Genomic DNA, 20,699 nt, shown 5'->3' on the forward strand with positions numbered 1-20,699 from the left:
TCTGTGAGAGTGAGTCCCAGCGGAGGGGCCTGGTGGGGTGGTCAGGAGGTGATGATGGAGCTGAGTGTGTAAGGATGAGTTGGAGTTAATCAGGTGAATTTGGCCAGGTGCAGTGGCCAAATCCCAGCACTTTGGGAGGCTGAAGTGGGTGGATCACTTGAGGTCAGGAGTTCAAGACCAGCCTGGCCAACATGTGAAACCCTGACTCTACTAAAAATACAAAAATTAGCCAGGCAGGGTGGTATGCACCTGTAGTCCCAGCTATCCAGAGAGCCGAGACAGGAGAATTGCTTGAACCCGGGAGACAGAGCAGAGGTTGCAGTAAGCCAAGATTACACCACTGCACTCTAGCCTGGGCATCAGAGTGAGACTCCCTCTCAAAAAAAAAAAAAAAAAAATTATGGCAAATTTTTGGAAGTGGGGGGAAGGGTTTTGGCAAAGGTCCTGGGGTGGGAGGGAGCTGGAAAATTCCAGGAAGCAAAGGAAGATCAGTGTATCTGAACTGCCCAGTGATGGCCAGGGAGGCGAGCAGGGGTCAGACCTCACTGGGCCAGCTGTGGGTTTCACAGAACCAAGAGAGAAGAATCTCAAAACCATCCAAACTCTTCGTGGCACAGATGGGGACACCGAGGCTCAGTTGAGTAAGGGACATGGCCAAAGTCAGAGAAAGTCAGGGGCGGATCAGGGCTAGGACCCAGTCTTCCTGACCTCTGCCCAGCCCACTTTTTGCATCTGGGGAGTGGCCTGAGAAGAGGGTGAGAAACCCAACACGACTTAGCACCTGCAGTGCCACCAGAGTGCTGCGTGCATCCGCGCACACACACCTGCGCCACGGGGCCTCTGGGCCTGAGACCAAGGCCTCAGCCTTAGGAATTCCTTCCAAAAAGAGAGGAAAGGGAACCTGCAGAGGTGCTCCGATGCAGCCCCCGGACACTGACCTCATGGCCTCACCCCACTGTCACCTTTGAAATGCTCTGTGACAAATAGAAATTATAATCCCCACTTTGTGGACGAGCAAACCGAGGGAGGGAGAAACTGAGGCAGTGACCCAAAGTCCCACGGGACTGTCAGTCAAAGCTGTCTGGACTCCTAGCTTAGTGCTCTTTCATAGGCTCAGCACAGCCCAGGTTTTAGCCATCTGGCAGGGCAGAAGTCCCTCCTGCTGTCTAACTGAAATCTCTCTTGCTTTCATATGTTAGCTTCTTGTTTGGCTTGCTGAAGATACAGAGAAGCTCTGTTTTCCACCTCCTGGTCCCTGACTATCCATCTTTTTTTTTTTTTTTTTTTGAGACATAGTTTCACTCTTGTTGCCTAGACTGGGGTGCAATGGCACAGTCTCTGCTACCACAACCTCCGCCTCTTGTGTTTAAGTGATTCTTGTACCTCAGCCTCCTGAAAGTTGGGATTACAGGCATGTACCACCAGGCCTGGCTAATTTTGTATTTTTAGTAGGGAGGGGATTTCTTCATGTGGGCCAGGCTGGTCTCGAACTCCCAATCTCAGGTGATCTTCCCACCTCAGCCTCCCAAAGTGCTGGGATTACAGGCGTGAGCCAACGAGCCTGGCCTCCTAACTGTCCATCTTGAAGGGGACTGAGATGGGGGTAGGAGATTCGGGCACTTTGCCCACCACAACACCACAAATCTGAACCCAGGATGTGAGTTTGCTGGGGTGGGGTGGGGAAGGTGGCAGGTCATTTGCCATTGAGCCTTTCCTCTGAGGGAAGGTTCTGGGAAACCTCTAGAAGAATTTCCCAGGGGAGAAGCCCTTCTGGATCACCCCAAGGACACACACTCTCCGTGGGATGCAGCTGCCCAGGGGCTGAGCTCACAGCCAGCAGCTGGCTGAACTCAAGGCCTCAGACCCACCCCCATGGCTAGAGGCAGCCTTGCGTCTCCTCCACATACATGCCCATAAGACTTGCTTGTCAGAAATCACTCAACAAAATCCAGTTTATAGAGTCAATATGAAAATGGGGGGAACATTCCTCTAAATAAAAACCACCTTTTTTTCCAAATCAGGGAGGAGGAGGGCCCAACATCTGGGCCTCCAGAGGAGCAGGCCCCATGTGGGAGGTCAGCCCAGCCTGGACCTAGTATTTAATTGGCGTCTTTCTCCAGCGGGAACCACAGCTCTCCAAAGATGTCAAGGCTCAGTGCGTCTGGTATCTCCTGAGAAATCTAAGGTTATAGAGATGCTGGTGGCAATTTATTGGGGGCCTACTATGTGCTGGGGCACTGTGTTAAGTGCCTTTTTTTTTTTTTGAAAGACAGCATCTCACTCTGTTGCCCAGGCTGGAGTACAGTGGCTCTCGGCTCACTACAACCTCCGCCTCCCGGGTTCAAGTGATTCTCCTGCCTCAGCCTCCTGAGTACCTGGGATTACAGTTATGCGCCACCATGCCTGGCTAATTTTGTATTTTTAGTAGAGACGGGGTTTCACCATGTTAGCCAGGCTGGTCTCAAACTCCTGACCTCAGGCAATCCACCTGCCTTGGCCTCCCAAAGTGCTGGGATTATAGGCATGAGCCACCACACCCAGTGACAACTATTTATTAATAGGCCCTTTGGGAAATGAAAAATGAACAAGGTATGACCCTGTCTTTGAGCAGCTCCTTGTCAGGGAAGAAGGTAGACAGGTAGAAGAGAATAACCACATCAGGTGGTCACTGCCTGAAAGAGACCAGCCGGGGAGCTTGAGGTGCCAGGAGAGAACAGACGTCTTACCCTGCCTACGGATCAAGGGAAGCATGGCAAATGGAGTGACAACCAAATGGGGCCTTGAAGGATGAGTAGGAGTTTTTCAGGAAGAGAACTGGTGGGGAAGGTCAGTCCCACTGACAGAGGGGAACAGCATATACAGATGATCTCCAGCTTACTGAGGGTTCAACTCACAATTTTTTAACTTTACAATGGTGCCAATGTGACACACATTCAGTATACTCCTTGACTACCAAGGGGTTGTGTCCAGGTAAGCCCACTGCTGGAATACATTGGAAATGTGGTAAGTTAAAAGCAAACTTTTGCTGGTTACAGTGGCCCACGCCTGTAATCCTAGCACATTGGGAGGCCAAGGTGGGTGGATCGCTTGAGCCCAGGAATTTGAGACCAGCCTGGGCAACATGGCAAAACCCCAACTCTACAAAAAAATACAAAAATTAGCCAGGCATGGTGGTGGATGCCTGTGGTCCCAGCTACTTGGGAGGCTGAGGCAGGAGGATTGCTTGAGCCCAGGAGGTGGAGCGAGTGAGTGATTTCTACTTGTAGTGAGCTGTGATCTCACCACTGCAGTCCAGCCTGGATGACAGAGTGAGACCCTGTCTCGGAAAAAAAAAAAAAAAAAAGTGTAATTTTGACTTAACTTCCAATTATATTTTCAACTTCAATGGGTTTATCAGGACTTAACTGCATTGTAAGTCAAGGAGCATCTGAGCAAGTCTGAACATAGTCTTGCTGTTGAAGGAAATGGAAAGGTCAGTGTGGTTGGCACAGAGAGAAGTGGGTTGGAACAAGATGGTGAAAGGCCTTGAATGCCAAGCCAAGGAGTTTGAACTTTATTCTGGTATACCAGAGGGGAAAACCTAGAGGCCAGGAGCGCAGTGAGGAGGCTAGTACGGCCAGCCAGGCCAGACCAGAGGGCGCCTGACTGCACTGAACAGACAGCACGCCTGTCAAGGCTCATGGGATTGCAAGATATCCGGCACCGAGAGACCTAAGTGAAGGTGGAAAGGGCCTTCAGGTGTGGTTCAGTCCAGGGGCTCAAAGGGTGTTGTCAGAAACCCTTTTGAGACTGAGTCTTGCTCTGTCGTCCAGCCTGGAGTATAATGGTATGATCTCGGCTCACTGCAACCTCTGCCTCCCAGGTTCAAGCAATTCTCCTGCCTCAGCCTCCTGAGTGGCTGGGATTACAGGCATGCATCATCATGCCCAGCTAATGTTTATATTTTTAGTAGAGACGAGGTTTCACCATGTTGGCCAAGCTAGTCTTGAACTCCTGACCTCAGGTGGTCCACCCGCCTCGGCCTCCCAAAGTGCTGGGATTACAGGCGTGAGCCACTGTGTCCCACCAGTGTTCTCAGAAACCTGGTCACAATCACGGTGGCCAGGGGCATGGGATGCTTTCAGTGGCCCAGTCATTCAGTGCTTTCGGTGGTCAGGTCAGCCTGGCTCCAGCAACGTGCTCTGAATATGGAGGAGGCAGTTTCTCAAAGGGATTTCAGGGTGCTGTTACCAAGAGAAGAAAGTTGCTACTTAGGTAAGAGCAGCAGCCCATCTTTTGTGGATGGTGAGTGCTGTGGACTTGTGTGGAGGATGGGCACTTCCCAGCCCAAGTCCCTGGCAGTTCGGGAGCTGGGGCATATAACTGAGGGCTGGTGTGATCAGGGCAGGCTTCATGGAGGAAATGGCCTGGAAGGAAGACCCGAGCAATTAGGTAGGATCTGGGTAGATGGAATGGGCACTGCAGGAGAAGAGGCCAGGAGATCAGAGGTACAGAGATGAGAATGAGCTGCGTTTGGCTGCCCGTGGCATGCCAGGCGCAGGGGGCTGATGGAGGGAGGTGAGGCTGAAACTAGATGTTACAGGTTCTCAAATGCCAAGCACCCTCTGACCTGACTAGCTGGCCTCTTAGAATATATAGGTCAGGGGGAAACAGTGGCTTTATTGCTCAACAGCCTCCCATGGCTCCGCATGCCCCACCAGGGAGGTCCAAGCTTAGCCAAGCATTCAAGGCCCCAGATGCCCACTGCCCGCTTCTGGGGCCCTGGTGCCCTCCCAAGTGCGGATGGTCACCACAGAAAACACACCGCTCCCTTTTCCCCTCCACACCTCTGCTTGGCTGCTTCTCTGATGTAAAACACACCCCGCTTTGGTTTCTCCATCCACCCGCTGAAGGCTGGTTAAAGGTCTCAGCCTTCGGGAAGCCTCCCATGGAAAGGGCTGGCTCTCAGTGTTCAGCTCCCACAGCAATTACTTTTTCTTTCCTTTTTGAGATGGGATCTCACTGTCACCCACGCCTGAATGCAGTGGTCACTGAAAGCACTCCATACCCCCTTGACCACTATGATTCTGACCAGATTTCTGATAATCGTAGCTCACTGCAGCCTCCAATTCCTGGGCTGAAGCACTCTTCCTGCCTCGGCCTTCTGAGTAGCTGGAACTACAGGCGCACACCACCACATCCCACTAATTTTGTAGAGACGGGCTCTCACTATGCTGCCCAGGCTGGTCTCAAGCTCCCGGCCTCAAGCAGTCCTCCTACCTTGGCCTCCCAAAACACTGAGATTATAGGTGTGAGCCACCGTGCCCAGCCAGAGCTCTTTCTTTAGTTAGTTTTGTTTTTTTTTTGAGACAGGGTCTCACTCTGTCTCCCAGGCTGGAGTGCAATGGTGCGATCTCAGCTCACTGCAACCTCTGCCTCCCAGGCTCAAGTGATTCTCCTGCCTCAGCCTCCCAAGTAGCTGGGATTACAGGCATGCACCACCAAGCCCAGCTAATTTTTGTATTTTTAGTAGAGATGGGGTTTCACTGTGTTGGCCAGACGGGTCTTAATTCCTGACCTCAAATGATCCACCCACCTCGGCCTCCCAAAGTTCTGGGATTATAGGCGTTAGCCACCATGCCTGGCCCAGTTTTTTAAAAAAATATGCCCCTTGGCCGAGCCAGTCTGAGTGGGGCAGGGTGGCAGTAATGTGCCCTGGCTTTAGAGCCAGGCAAATCTAGGTTCAAACCCTCCCCCTACCCCCCACCAGCTGTGTGACCTCAGCACATTGAAGCCCTGCATGAGGCTTAAATGTGGTTACAGGTACCAAGTTCTCGGCACACAGCAGGCGCTCATGCAGCTCTCACCCTATTGGTTGTTGGAATTATGTTCGCCTCAGCCCTCTATGAGCTCGGGCCAGGCAGGAACCACACTTGGTTTATTTCAGCCTGCACTGCCTGGCACACGGAAGGGGACTGACTTGTAAGGGCTGACCTATCAGTTTTCCTGGGCTGGGCAGACCCAGGCTCCCCTCCCCTCCCTGCCTGTGTGAGGTGGGTAGGCCCGAGGGCCCTACACCTGCTCCCTGAGACTGACCCAGCAGGCTGCTGGGTGCCAGCATCCAGCATCAATAAATTACTGGCGAGTTCAGGTGACGGGACAGATCCAGTGTCAGCTTCCTTTGTGTCCTGAAGGGAGGCTTAGGCCCTGGGATCCCCTCCATGTGCCTCCCCTGACAGTGGCTCCATCATAGTGACAGAGTTGTCCACCTACTATGTGCCAGGCCCCACCTAGGTACTTTGTACATTTGACACTTCACAAAGATTCTGCAAAGCAGGTACTAGCTCCATTTTACAGACGAGGAAACTGAGGCTTGATGAGGGAAGTGACTTGCCAAAGACAAAATGAATATAAGCAAAAAAGGTCCCTGCCTCTCCAATTCAGCAGAAATCTTCCTGGATCTTGTTGCAGTGTATGGTCAAAATACACACACAAACATACACTTGCACACACACACATACACATGCACACACACGCACACACACACACACACACACACACACAGGGATTTTCATTCATTCATTTATTCAGTAAATACATATGGGACACCTACTATGTGCCAGGCACTGTTCTGGATGCTGGAGATACTGCAGTGACCAGGACAGAGTCCTGCCCTCTAGGAACATACATTCCAGTGGGTGAGATGAGCAGAGACAGGAAACAAAGACACATGTATTACAAAGGAGGCTGGGACTGAGTCTGTGGGGATGAACCAAGTAAGGAGAGGGAATGGAGGGTCAATGGGGAACTTTTAAGAAGGGCAGTCAAGGAAGGCTCCTCAGAGGAGGTGACATTTGAATGGAATCCCTTGACAAGTTCATTCTCTTTTCTCTTTTTGTTTTAGTTTCTGGAAAAAAGGGGATGCTGGACTCGAGAGGCCTCAAACTCTTCGAGGTGGACCAAATTTTTCCCCACTCAGTCATAATTCCACAGGCAGTGTGGTGTGGCCACTGCAGGAGTGGAGACGCTTTTCTCCTCTCCTCTGCTTTGCCCAGTGCCTCCATCTTCCCGTCCAAAGGTCCCTTAGGGCAGTTAGCGCGGGGCTTCTCTAAGGTGCTCATCTGGCCTCCCCTCTACCCTACCACATGTTCATTCTCATGGCTTTTTTTTTGAGACAGAATCTCACTCTGTCTCCCAGGCTGGAGTGCGGTGGCACAATCATAGCTCACTGTAGCCTCTACTTCCCAGGCTCACGCAATCCTTCTACCTCAGCCTCCCAAGTAGCTAGGAGTACAGGTGCACACCACTACCACAGGCTAATTTTGTATTTTTTTGTAGAGATGGGGTTTCACCATCTTGTCTAGGCTGGTCTTGAACTCCTGGGGTCAAGCGATCCACCCGCTGTGGTCTCCCAAAGTGCTGGGATCACAGGTGTGGGCCACTGTGCCTGGCCTGTCAGGACATTTTTAAAGTCAGCTCGTCCCTGAGCGTCATGGGCCAGGCCCCTCTTGTTGATTATTGTATTCCCAACACTAAGCGCCGTGGCTGACATACAGAAGACGCCCAGGCAAACATCGGGATGATGGATGGGCATAATCACAATAGGAGGCGCTTGTTCTCTCAACAGCCCCCTGAGTTAGGTCTGATTATTCATATTCCCATTTTATTGGCTTTGAACACTGAGGCTTAGAGAGATTAAGGGACTCAGTCACTCAGCAGAGCCTGTTAGGAGGAGCACAATAAATGCTGATGGATGGATTGATTATGGGGGAAGCATACTAGGGTGGTAGAAAATGCTGCAGACTTTAACACCTGCTTTTTGAGGATAAGCCCATTCATTCATTCATTTGGTTGGTTGCTTATTTATCCATTTATTCAATAATGATTAAGCCTCAGCTCCTGCGCTGGGTACTGGTCGACACAGGTAATGAGGTCATCGTGATATGCTGTGGTCAGAGCTGGCAGGGGGACAGCCCAAGGCTCTGCAAGTGACCAGAGAAAGCCCCTGACCCAACGTGAGAGGTCAGAAGGCCTTTCTGGAGAGGCGGGGGTGGAGCAGCGGCTCAGCGTGGCTGGCAGGCCACAGGGGGATGCTATGGAATGGGGGGTGGCAGGTGGCTGCATGAACCCTTGATGGAACGAGCACCAGCACCCAGTGGTGGAAACTACCTCTCCCTAAGACTCTGGAACCTCTCTGCTCTTCCTAGCCCTTGGACGGACAGGACTCTGTGGGAGCCTGGGTCAGTCTGCCCCACCCCAGTGGGCAGGGACAGGGCTACCTCACCGCCGAGTGGCAGGCATTCCCGCTCATCTGGGCCCAGGGTCAGAGCTCAGTGGAAGGCAGGTGATCAGCGCCAAACCAGGAAAAAGCTAGGTGCTTGGCTCTGCCCTGCAGCCCTCAGCCTCTTTTCTCCTGTGGGACTCAGTTTACCCATCGATCAGATGAAGAGTTTGGACTGTGTACTCTGAGACCCCTTTATCACCAAGCTCATATGACTCAGTGTGTTATTATCCATATTAGGATTGGATGTAAGCCCTGGGGGCCTGGACTCCCTGCACTTCGCCTCTAGTCTCCTTTGGACACCTGGACTAAATGTGAAAAAGAAAAAAAAAAAAATCCAGAGGCTGGGCATGGTGGCTAATGCCTGTAATCCCAGCACTTTGGGAGTCCAAGGTGGGAGGATCACTTGAGCCCAGGAGTTTGAGACCAGACTGGGCAACAAAGAGAATCCCTGTCTCAACAAAAAATAATTTTTAAAAAATAGCTGGGTGTGATGGTGCACGCCTGTGGTCCCAGCTGCTGAGGAGGCTGAGGTGGGAGGATCTCTTGAGCTCGGAAGTAGAGGCTCCAGTGAGCTCTGATTGCGACACTGCACTCAGCCTGGGAGAGTTAGACCCTGTCTCAAAATTTTAAAAAATGCAGAGGATCTCCTGGCCTTTGATTCATGGGGCAGCCTGCTTTGTCCTTTGGCAGGTGTCCAGAATGGGAATCAAAAAGGAGCAGCTGCCCCCTGGGACTGCGATTGCATCCTCCCCCGCCTGGAGTTGGGCATTGTGGGAGACTACCCCCAACCCAGCATGCCCCTTCTAGAAGACCCCAGTGACACCGAGAGGCGGAAGACCTAGGCTCTGTTTCTGTAGAAGTGGGGATGGGCCGCAGTAGGCTGTTCACACTCCTTGGCTCAGCCACCTCCACCTCCACTCTCCCAGGAGCCCTCGGGGCAAGAGGCTGGGACGTGCCTGGTGCGGTGAGCTGCCACATATCGGGGAGAGCTCCAGGCCTCTGACCTCCAAGACCACAGACCTCTGGACCCCTGCAGCTGCCCTCCGCTCCTTACTTCTTCTCTATCCCACAGTCTCGCTCGTTTCAATCCCGCCAGTAGCTCCCATAGCAGCTGGAATGCCATCCAAAGGATTTCCCAGGGTCTTGAAGACTCCTGCCCTCCAACCCCTCTTCCCTTGCTTCACCATACTGGCCACCTTCCAGCTTCCGGAACATGCCAATCTCCTTCCCACCTTGGGGCTTTTGCTCTTGCTCTTCCCTCTGCCTGGAATGCAGGTACAGCATGCGTTGGCACCTGTCATTTAAGTCACTGCTCAGATGCTCCCTTCTCAGAGGGGCCTTCCCTGATCCCCCTAAGAAAAGCAGCCCTTCTCTGCATTATTTGCTATCACGCTCCCTCTTTCCTTTGTGGTCCATTCCCTGGGCTGTTGTGATCAATTGCTGGTTTGCTCGATAGCTGTCTTCCATACCCACTGGTGCACTCCAGTAGGGCAGGGACCTTGGGGATCCCATGACCATATTCCAAGCCCTTTCTGCAGAATGGCTGTGAAATAAATGTTTATTGAATGAATGAATGAAGCACAGCAATGCCTGTCTTCCTCCTTGGATACTTCGAGGCCCCATGAGGGAGAAAATGGCACTTATTGGGCACTGGTCACAGGTCAGGCACTCTTATCCTGTGGCATCTCTACATCCATGACATCCTGCCCCATTATACAGATGATGAAGTAAGGGCTCAGTGACCTGCCTGAGGTCACCCAGCAAAAGGTGGAATGATGGCTTCTTGCAGTTGGGAAGTAGCCAAGTGGGACCTGTGAGCATGAAGAATGCCATGGCAAATCATCGTCAGGATTCACTTCCGAATCTGACTCTACCTGAAGCCTATGTTCTTTACATGACACTACGCATTCTGCTGTGCTGGGACTCAGCCCGAGACTGACAACCAGGTTTTTAGGCTCTGAAAGGCAGGCAAAGACTGACTGGGTGGGGAGGAGGTCTGGCTTAGCGGTTATTGAATTGGACAGAGAGACCAGGGCTCACGCAGGGACCCCACCACCCAGGCCTGTGCATATTTGCCACCAGTTAGATTACCATTGGCAGGCTAGACTTTCCTTTGCTCTCAGGAAGAGGCTGCTGGAAGGATCACCGTCAAGGGTTATCCCTGAAAAACTCAGGGTCTGAGCTTCATCATGCAGAAGCCCCTGTGCTCCTGGGGCTGGCCTTTGGGTAGTGCCTTCCCCGCTCTGAGTGGTCACCTCTTAAAAATGGGCATGCCTACCAGCATAGAGCCAAAAAGAGCTCTTGGGAAGATAAAGAGGAAAAATGACTGTGGAGTTGTTGGTGTATATAAAGTAACATGGAAATGTAAATTATCTAAAAATAATCTCCTATGTGAAATGCAGAGAGAGGTTGGGACTTGGGAGACCTCTAGGGTTCTTTCAGCATTTATTGGCACCTACTGTGTACCAGGTGTGGTGCTAGGGCCTGTGCATATGAGGATGGGTCAGGTACGACCCTGAGCATCTGGAACTCCCTGTCAACTGGGGGAAAGGAGCCAGGTATACACTGCGTGCGGCTCTCTCCCAGCGCGGAGAAAGGGGAAGACTGTGTGATATGGCAGTAGGAGCCAGATGCACATGAGCTGAAACCCACCCCCTCCTTCCTGCGTGACCTTGAGCAGGTCAGGCCACCTCTCCAAGCCCCAGGCCTTCCTCTGTAAAATGGGGCCATCCCCTCTGCCTCTCAGAGTTGCCAGGACATGGCACGCAGTAGGTCCTGGGGTGGGGGACTTTGGGATGAGTGTAGCCCATAGTTACTAGGCAGGAAATGATGGTCCTGGGCTAGCCAAAGTCTGGGTCTCAGGACTTGGATGGTGAATTGCCTGCAGGAGTGTCGTGGGGACAGGGGGTGGACCCAGGGGATGCCGGGGAGAGAAGTGCAATTCCTCATGACCTGTTAAGGAAGTGAGGGTAGGGGGTGCAGAAATCCTGGGGAATTGGCCTGTGCCTTTATTTATGTTGGTAATTTCATTAAGGCGGAGGGGGCCAGGTAGTTCTACCCAAGGTCAGATCTGCCCAGGTAGGAGGGGGGCAGTGGGGCCACCTGAGTTTACTCAGCAAGAGATTCTAGGACAAGGCGCGCCCGGGAAGGCAGGGAGTCTCAGGATGAGTTTGTGGATGTGCTGAGTGTTTTCTGAGGCCGAGGTGGGATGGGGCTGAGGCCACGGGCGACTTCCCAGGGGGCCTGGGCCTGCCCCAGAGCAGTGGAGCAGGCAAGCAGAGGCAAAGCTGGCCAAATTTCGGGGAATTCAGGGTGAGGCAAAAGGAGAGGAAGTTTGGGGGCCCCGAAGGGCGACGATGTGGGGTTCCCCCAGGGGAACACTACTCTCCTGGCGTCGGCTGACAGGAGAGAGGTCAGTTGCCGGAGCGAGAAAGGGGAGCCTGCCCTCTATCTCCCGGCCGGGCTAAGTGGGGCGGGGCGGCCAGGAGGCCGGCGGCTGGGCTGGGGTCTGCGCCTTACTCCCCACGGGACCGCCGCGTCCGGGAGGAGCGGGGCCTGCGAAGCTCCGGGCCCGGCCCGGCCAGATGGAACGCGGTCCCTGGGCTGGGCACTGCGCGCCTGCGGCTTCTGCTCTCCCGGCGGCTGCGGGCGCTGCGGCCCCCGCGCCCCCAGGGGCCGGGCCGGGCGGGGGCTGGGCCCGGCGGGCGGGCGCGGGAGGAAGGGGGGGCGGGCGGCGGCGAAGGCTCCGCCGCTCTAACAGGTGGGATCCCGCGGCGTGGTGGAGGCGGGCGCGGGAGGAGGAGGAGGAGGAAGAGCCGCGGCAGCGGGAGCCTGAGCAGGAGCAGGAGCAGGATGAGCCGCGCAAGCTGACAGCCACTGCTGCCGCCCGCGCCCAGGCTCGGTCTCGCTCCCCGCGCTCGGGGCCGCTCCCCGCCTCCCGCCTCCCCCGGCCGCCCGCGGGGCGGCCCGCCCCCTCTGCACCTCCGGGCCCGAAGCTGCCTCCATCGCTCCTGCATCCCGGCCGGGGGGAGGAGGAGGCGGAGCAGGAGGCGAGCCGGAGCCGCCGCCGCCAACGCCGCCGCCGCCGCCGCCCGAGCAGGACAGAGCGCGCCGCAGCCCCGCGCGTCCGGCCGCCGCCCGCGCCCATCCAGCAGCAGCGCCGGAGCCACACCGCGGGACAGCCCCGGCCGCGGCGCGCCCGGGCCCGGCCCAGCACAGCCCAGCCCAGTCCCGGCACCGGGCGGCCCGGCGGCCGGCCCGCCCCCGAGGGCGCCGGGCGCGGCGGGAGGATGCCGAAGCCGACGCTGCTGCTGCGCGGGGGCTGGGAGCGCGAGCGCAGCCCCGGGGACTCGGAGCTGGGCCGCCAGTTCCGGGACTGGTGCCTGCGCACCTACGGCGACTCGGCCAAAACCAAGACAGTGACACGCAGCAAATACCAGCGGATCGCCGAGGTCCTGCAGGGCGGCGGCGGGACCGGCGCGGGCAGCGGCCCCGCAGCCGGCGAGAAAGGCAAGTTCCAGTTCTGGGTGCGCTCCAAGGGCTTCCGCCTGGGCAGCGGCCGGGAACCCAAGATGGGCCAAGTGGTGTATGTGCCGGTCAAGACGGGCTCGGTGAGTGCGCGCGCGGCGGCCGCGGGCGGGTCCCGCGGCGGGGATCAGGGCGGGCGGGCGGGGGCGGGGTGGGGGTGTGGATGTGTGTCCGAACGTGTGTCCCTGAGGTTGTCCGTGTGTCGGGCCGCCGGAGACGCACGCGTCCCTGCTCACCGGCCCTCCCCGGCTCGCCTGGGCAGCGCTCCGGGTTCGGGGCGTCCCTGCCCCCCTCCGCGCCGCTGCCCGGGCCGTGGCCGTGCCGGGCGGGCTGTCCCGGGCTGCTCACCCCAGCATGTTCCGTCCTCCCGTCCCCTCCCCCCGCCAGCAGGCGGCTGCTCTGGAGCCCGAGCCTCCCCCCACCCGCCCCGGGGCTGCCTGTCCCGGGCGCCTCGCGCTCCCGCCCCCGGGCCGGCTGGGCGGTGTGTATGTGTGTGTGCGGAGGGTGGTGCCGCGGGGTGGGGGAGAGGGAGGTAGGGGCTGCCGCGGGACGGGGACTCCTCCGGGCCTCCCAGCGCCAGAGGAGGGGGCCCGCCGGGGCACTGTCGCCCCGACCCCACCCGGGGCTGGCCCGGGGAGGGGCGGCCGGAGCCGCAGCCTGGCGCAGGAGCAGCCTCCCGCGGGTGGGTGGGGCGCCCCCTCGGCCCCCCGGGCCCCTCGCTCCCCCCTCCCCGGGACGGGGGCGGCCTGACCTATCCATCCCCTCCCCTCCCCCGTCCCCCGGGCCAGCCCGGTCCGGGCGGGGTGGCGTGGGGGAGGGGGCGGGGAACCGCAGCAGCCTAAAGGGAGGAGGCGGGCGGCCTGGCGGGGGCGTCCCCTCTGGCCCGGGGCGCCCTGGAGAGGGCGTGCTGCGCGGGCCCCGCGGCTCCCCCGCCGGGACCCCATTGTTCTGCAGAGGGTGGGGGCTGGGGGGGGCGGCCGCTCCCGGGGCGCTGCTGAGCTTTGAACTTTCCGTCGCTGAGACCCTCCATTAGTGCGTTCCGCCCCCGACCCGGTCGGGCTGCGCCGGCCTCCCCCCGCCCTTCTTGCTCCCTCCTCGGCCGGAGCGCAAGAGCCGGGCCGCCCCGCGCCGGCCTCCCTCCCTCCCCCGCTCCCCCGCTACCCCCTCCGCGCTCCTCCCCCGGCCGGCCCGCCCGCCCCGCGCTCAGCCCCGTCCCCGGCCGGAGCGGGCTCTTCACACACAATTGATTCGGTCGTTACGAAAAGTGCACTTGTCCCCTCCTCCTCCCCCTCCGCGGCCGCCCGGGCCGGGCCCGCGGGGTGAGGGGGCCGCGAGGGAGGGAGGCGGGAGCCGGGAGCAGATCCGGAGGCGCCTCCCCCCGCGCCCAGGGGACGGGGCTGCAGGCCGCGGGGAGTGGGAGCCGCGAGCGCAGAGGGCGGCTGGCCCATCTGCGAGGAGCGCTGATAACCGCGCTGCGGCCGCCAGCAGCCCATCTGCGCCGCTGCCGCCTCCGGCCGGACCGGGAACACTGGGCCGGGCCGAGGGGCGCGCCGGGACCGGGTTCCACGAGGGGGAAGCCGGGGCAGTGACCCAGCCCGCTCGAGGCAGGGACCCCCAGCCTAAATCAGCACTCTCGCCCAAACCCGGCGAGTCTGGGTCATTGACCCCTCCCCCGATCGAGTCCAGGACCCCTCCCCCAGCTCAAATCAGTGCCCACTTTCCCAGATGGGGAGTATAGGTCAGCCCTCCCCACCCTGCCAGGTCGGTCCCCTCATCGGTTCTCCGCATCTTTGGTCACTGCCCCCCGCCGGAGTGCGGTTTTTCTGAGGTCAGTGACCCACGAGACGGTTGGTTGGGTCCGTGCCCCCTACTCTGGGTCAGTGCCCTCTGCCATCAGGGCTTCCCAGGTCGGTGCCCCACCCTACCCCCCATCCTGGTTACAGCTCCCCGAAGAGCTGGGAGTCTTGGCCCAACATCCTGAATCTGAGGCAGGAGCCCTGAGTCCACCCTCTCCTGGAGTTGGGGGGTGACCCGCCAGACCTGGCTGCTGGCTCACTGGCTCTCTGTGTGGCTGGACTTCTCCCTAGGGAGTGGGCATCTGGAGCAGTCGTCCTCTACCCACACAGCTGTCGAGGCTGAGCACTCCTTCCCCCTATCCAGGCCACATGCAGAAACTGGGTGCTAGGCCTGGGCCCCAGGTCCTGCTGGGCCAGCTGCTGGCTTCAGAGGCTCCTTGAGACCCATGCTGACCTGCCCTGCCTGCCCCTGACAGTGGGACTGTCCTCAGCCTCCACCCTGGCTCTCAGACCAATAATGAGCCCTCCCCGAGGGACCACCTGCCCGAGAGGCAGAGAAAGGGGACCCAGTCCTCCCAGTGCAGGCTGCCAGGAGGACGACAAACACAACAGACATGCCCTCCCTCGACAACATGCCCTCAGGCTCCCCATGCCCGCCTGCCTGGCCTGCTGGTCCCCAGAGAGCCCGTTAGTTACCTGCCACTCGCCCAGCCAGCCGGAGCCAGCCGCAAATGCCCGAGTCCTGCCACCCCCATCTCCAAGTACCTTCCTGGGGCCCAGTTATTATTTTTATATTTCCATTTTCCTTTTCACTGATCCAAGAGGAACAAATCCTGCTGGGAATTCTGGGGCAGCCCTGGCCTCTTCCTGGGAGGGGCTGAATGGGACCTCCTTTGAAAGGTGCAAAGCACATCTACATTCCCTGGTGTGTGTGTGTGTGTGCGCGCACACACACACCCACCCACACCCTCGAGCCTGGTATCAGTTGGGAGAGAGCCTGTAGTTTGGTCCTCAGTGGGTTTTTGTGAAGGTCATTAGGCCGTAAACCTTTGTCCAAGGCATTTGTTAAGTACCCACAGGCCTTGTATGGGCACTGGGGTGCTGGGGTGGGTGGGGCTCTGTGCCTGCTTCCCAGGTCACCCAGCTGTCGGGGGCGGTGGGTATAGCTGAGGACAGGATAAAGAAGCCCATGGGGGCTTCAAAGGAGGGCAGGTAGAAAAATTCCAAGGAACAAGGGAGGTAGGAGTTGGGTCACCCAGCAGCGACAGGCCCCATAGAGCCTCTGTCCCCAGGGTGGCCATGGTGTGTCACCTCTTCCACATTGCTCTCTGGCTGCCCCCACCCTGGGCCTCCCTTCCTCCTCCCACAGCCATATGCGGTACTGCGGTCGGGGCCCTCTCCTAGTCCCGGCCAGCCTCGGGTCGATGATCTGACACCACTTGTCCCGTCCCATCTGGCCCTGAGCTTTTCTGGGTGTGTGTGACAAAGGCTTAATCTGTCCGGACGGGCCCAGGGCAGAGAGAGGGCGAGGGGAATTACACTCTGCAGGGCCTCCTGCAGCTGGGGCCCTGGTGGGGGTGGGGCAGGGCGGGGGTCGAGGAGAAGCCTGGGCGTCAGGGGAGAGGCGAGTTGGCCTTCAGTTTGCAGGTTGTCACAGGAAGTAGAAGGTGGAAGCAGGGGACAGAGGGGAGGAGGGCGGAGTCCTCCACGTGCAGCTAGGGGTGCTGGTGGGGATAAGATCTCTTTATGACAAGAGCCATCTGGGGACCTCCTGGCTGGGCAAAGCCGGGTGAGGATTTATTATTTCATAGGTTTGGCCTGCTTCAAATCCAGCCCCCGTGGGTTGCCAAGTTGGGGAGGCGAACCCCTTGGAGATGAGACCCTCCAGTTCCATTCTGGCATCAGCCACAAAGTCAAACAACCCCTTTTCTTTTCCTCTGGCCTCTCAGGAGCGCAGCCGTCCCCAGAGCCACAGGTTAGGACTGAGGTGGAGCCCTGGGCCATCTGTCAGTTCCTAGGATCAGAGATCCCAAAGGCTCTGTGGAGATAGAGGTTCTCAGCCCAACTGTACCATCTTCCAGATGGGAAAACTGAGGCCGAAAGAGAGGAAGTTTCCATCTGTCAGGAGCAAGGACTGGAACAGGGCTCTCTGTGCACCCCTGCAGCTTCTCCGTGGGCCTGTCACATCCAGGAATCCCACCAGTATAGCCCCATTCCCCCAGGGAAACTTCCAGATTGCCAAACTCCGCTCTCTACACCAGGCTTTTGCAAGCTGGACCCCAGGTGTTCCGCTACCCAAATTGACTAATGGTGGTCTTTTCCCAGTTTGCAACAACGTTCATTTAGTGGAAAGCATTTTCAGTCCTAAGTCTTTCTCCCCAGAGCCTTTGTGTAAACCTTTGGCACCTGCGGCCGCTGGTCTGGGCGGGAAATGGCCTCTGACTTAGCACTGCGTAATATGTGCTGTGACCTTTGCTTGAGTCCCTCAATAGTTCCTGGTTTTCTCTGAATTACCAGAACAGCAGCTGTTTCAGGGGTCACCTACTGTGTGCCTGTCACTGGGCTGAGGCGCCGATACGCATCAGTTTGTGGAATTCTCACAGCAGCCTAGAGGCCCGTGCTGTGATTACTGCTAGACTTCAGGAGTAAACTGAGCTAAGGGAGGCTCAGAACTTGCCCCCGGCCACGCCGATGCCAGGGGCCTTGCGTATATCTGACTTTGAAGGGTCTTGCAACCTGATCCAATTTGAAAGCATAGTTCTTCATGTCCCGCTTTCAGTCCATTACACTTTAGTCCGAATTAGTTTCAAAGCATCCCTCTGGTCAAGGTGTCTGTATTCCCAGGCTGGTGCCTGAGGCAGGACGGGCACAGCATAAAGTCTGTGGGCTTTCCTGGGGGTCACGAGCATGGGTGTGGGGTAGGGAGGAGGAAGAACTCCTCTGTTGTCCTGGGCCCTGTGGGGGCTTTGGGAAGAAGGTTGACAGTGGTGTCTGGCCCAGGGCCCATTTGCATTTCTTGTGAGTGGTGGAGCATGCGTTTTTGTCAGTTACACCTTGTGATTTGGGTGGCATGGTCCTGGGTAACTCTGGGGGGCTGCATTTTGGTGCCAGGGTGATGCAGATGGGTCAGACTCTGCCTTCCTGGGGCCTCCCCTCTAAGTCCTGGGTCACTCTCTGCTGAGGGGCGGGGGGGCACCGTGCACCCTTCTTCCTTGGGTAGGAGCTGGCAGGAAAACCCTCTCCTTTATGGCCGCTGCAGACTGCTTGGCTGTCCCTGTGTGTCTGGGAGGCTGGAAGGCCCATCTGGGACCTCGGAAATGCTGCTGGGAGGATTGCGGGGGTGGGGAGCTTGTGGCTGGGGCTGTCTGGGGACCCAGGTGGAGGGCCTCAGGCATACCTAGCCTTCTTCAAGCCGGATCTTACCTCAGAGGTCATGTGATTTGAATACTGTACATGTGCATGCTCATGGGCCAGAACATGCATGTGCATGTGTGTGTGTGTGTAAAAGTGCAACCGTGTGGGTGTGAATGTGCTGTCCTATCCATGTGCAGGCTGGGAGTGCCTGTGAGTGTGTGTGTGTGTGGAGTGTGTGCAGGGCGCAGGTGGAGAGGCTCCTCTGCATATTTGTCTGCATCTATGTGGGCACCTGGGCTGTGGGCCTTGGCAGCTGCGGTGTGACTGCATGTGCATGCACACACGTGTGAGGTCCGGATCAGACGCACCCTGTCCGGCAGGGGTGTCCTTCATCACCGCCAAGTCCCCCGAGCTGCTGCCCTGGCCGCTGCCATCCCTGGCGTCTCAGCAGCTGGCTGAAGCCAAGTGGTGGGCATAAGAGCTGGTGCCGTGCCCCGTCCCCATGACTGCAGCCAAGGCATCTCCTTGTTCTAGCTTCCCACCCCACCCCCTACCTGCCTCTTGCTATGGTCCTATGATAACAAAGCCCAAAGCCAAGCACGGGGCTGGAGGTTTCCAGGGAGAAAAGGCTCTGAACTTGAAGCGAGGGGGCCAGGGCCTATGGGGTCCTAACTCAGCCACTTCATCGCCGCATGACCTTGGGCAAGCAGCCTGCCTGGCCTCTCTGAGTCTGTTTCCTTTTCTGGAAAATGGGCTCCAAAGCTCCACTTCTTGGCAAGCTGGCAGTCTCTGCTGTCGTTTGAGGATGGTAAGGAACGTGCTCAAGACCACCCTGCTAACTCATGATGTCAAAGCCAGGCCTACCAGCCTGGGGACATGGTGAGACCCCAGCTCTATACAAAATTTTTAAAAAATTAGGCATGGTGGCACGCACCTGTAGTCCCAGCTACTCAGGAGGCTGAGGCAGGAGGATCACTTGAGCTCAGGAGTTAGAGGCTGCAGTGAGTTGTGATCATGCCACTGCACTCCAGCCTGGGTGACACCCAGCTCTGCCCTTTTATCAATTTGGCCTTAATTTTCTTTCTTTCTTTCTTTCTTTTCTTTCTTTTCTTTCTTTTCTTTCTTCTTTTCTTTCTTTTTTTTTTTGACACAGGGTCTGGCTCTGTCACCCAGGCTGGAGTGCAGTGATGCAATGTTGGCTCACTGCAACCTCTGCCTCCTGTGGCCTTAATTTTCTCATCAGTAAAATGGAGCTGCAATCATATTCCTCTTCTAGGACCGATGTGGAAATTAATGCTTTAATGCACATAGGGCCCCCAAATGTAGCAAATCTCAGGAAATGTTAGCTGCTGTGTGATCTCACTGAGCCTCAGTATTCCTCATCTGGAAAATGGGGATGGCGATAAAGGATGTTGTGAATATTAAATGGAACAGTGGAGATGAAGCACCCAGCTAAGTCCCTGGCATAGAGTAGGTAAGCAGCAACTCTGCGTTCCCTAGAGGTTATATCTGAGTCATTTCTGTGTCTCTAGTGCTATCAGGGGCCTGAGAAATGTTGCATTGAATTGAATACAGAAGTCTTTTTCTCTCTTTTCTTTTCTTTTCTTTCTTTCCCTTTTTTTTTTTTTAAGATAGGTTCTTCCTTTGTTGCCCAGGGTGGTCTTAAACTCCTAGGCTCAAGTGATCCTCCTGCCTCAGCTTCCCAAGGAGCTGGGCTTACAGGTGGTAGGCACTGCATCTGGCACCAGAAGTCTTGGTGACGGACGGAGATGTGGCATGAGCCCCCAGAGCTGGGAACTTACAAGCTGAGGGTCTCTTGCTGCCCTGATTGGTTCCTGCCCTGCAGTGAACCGCATTATCTTTTACACACAGAAGGCTCCAGTGATCTCCCTGCCTCTGAATTCCTCCCAGGTGCCAGATCCGAGGTCAAGGAAGGGCGCTGGAGGGCGTTACTGAGGCCTGTCAGGCACCTGCTGAGGAGAGGGACAAGCCTTCGCCCGCCTGTCTCCCATAGGGACCAGATCCCACCTGGTCCCGCCCCTTCTCCATGGACCAGACCCCGCCTGGCCCCGCCCCTTCTCTGTTGTGGACCTGACCCCTACCTGGCCCCCTGGCTGAGAACATGACTTCCTGGGCTCTGGAGTTTTAAGCAGAACAGGTAATGGCTGGCGTAATGACTGCTTCCCTCAGGCAGGGGTCTGAGCGCGTCTCCCAGTTTTTCAAGCTCCTGCTGCTGTGTGCCAGATACACTATTCCATTTATTCTCTCCTGGGTTCTGTGAAGTAGATGAGAACTTGACCAGAGAGGCCAGCAAACCTCCCCGAGGCGCACAGTGAGCATACGGCTGGGCTGGAGCTCCAGGGCTCTGTCTGACCCTCCACCCCAGCTCTGTCTGACCCTCCACCCCGGGGCCTGGAGGCTGGGGTCCATGGGAAGACCCCCAGGAGTGAAGGTGGCAGGGGTGCCCTAGCTCTCCACCCACTCCCTTGAGGGCACCCCACTTAGACTTTCTAGACCTTGAGGCCGCCCTCACACCTGGCCAGACCCAGCCTGGTGGGAGACAGCTGCCACCCCTGCCTCTCGTCCATGCCCTTCCCCTCCGGTTTCAACTGCAGCTGCAGACCTGGCCTGGGCAGGCTGCTGGGCCAGCAGAGGGGAGTGCAGGGGAGTGGGGAGACGGCAGAGCAGGCAGGAGGCTGGGCCCATCCTCTCACCCGCACAGTTTTTTTCTTTTTTTCTTTTTTTTTTGGGGGGGACGG

At 57.3% G+C, this 20,699-nt stretch overlaps 1 protein-coding gene across 1 annotated transcript in view; it reads left to right on the forward strand.

The window, feature by feature from the left end:
- Window positions 1–12,552: 12,552 nt before the first annotated feature.
- Window positions 12,553–20,699, forward strand: part of NOL4L (nucleolar protein 4 like) — a 144,186-nt gene continuing 136,039 nt past the window's right edge. Inside the window, exon 1 of the mRNA XM_032295261.1 lies at window positions 12,553–12,873. Coding sequence (XP_032151152.1) covers window positions 12,553–12,873 — 321 coding nt within the window. The remainder of the gene's footprint in view (window positions 12,874–20,699) is intronic.

The sequence above is a fragment of the Sapajus apella genome, unplaced genomic scaffold, assembly GCF_009761245.1.
Source record: "Sapajus apella isolate SASKATOON/1434 unplaced genomic scaffold, GSC_monkey_1.0 scaffold33, whole genome shotgun sequence".
NCBI lineage: Eukaryota > Metazoa > Chordata > Mammalia > Primates > Cebidae > Sapajus > Sapajus apella.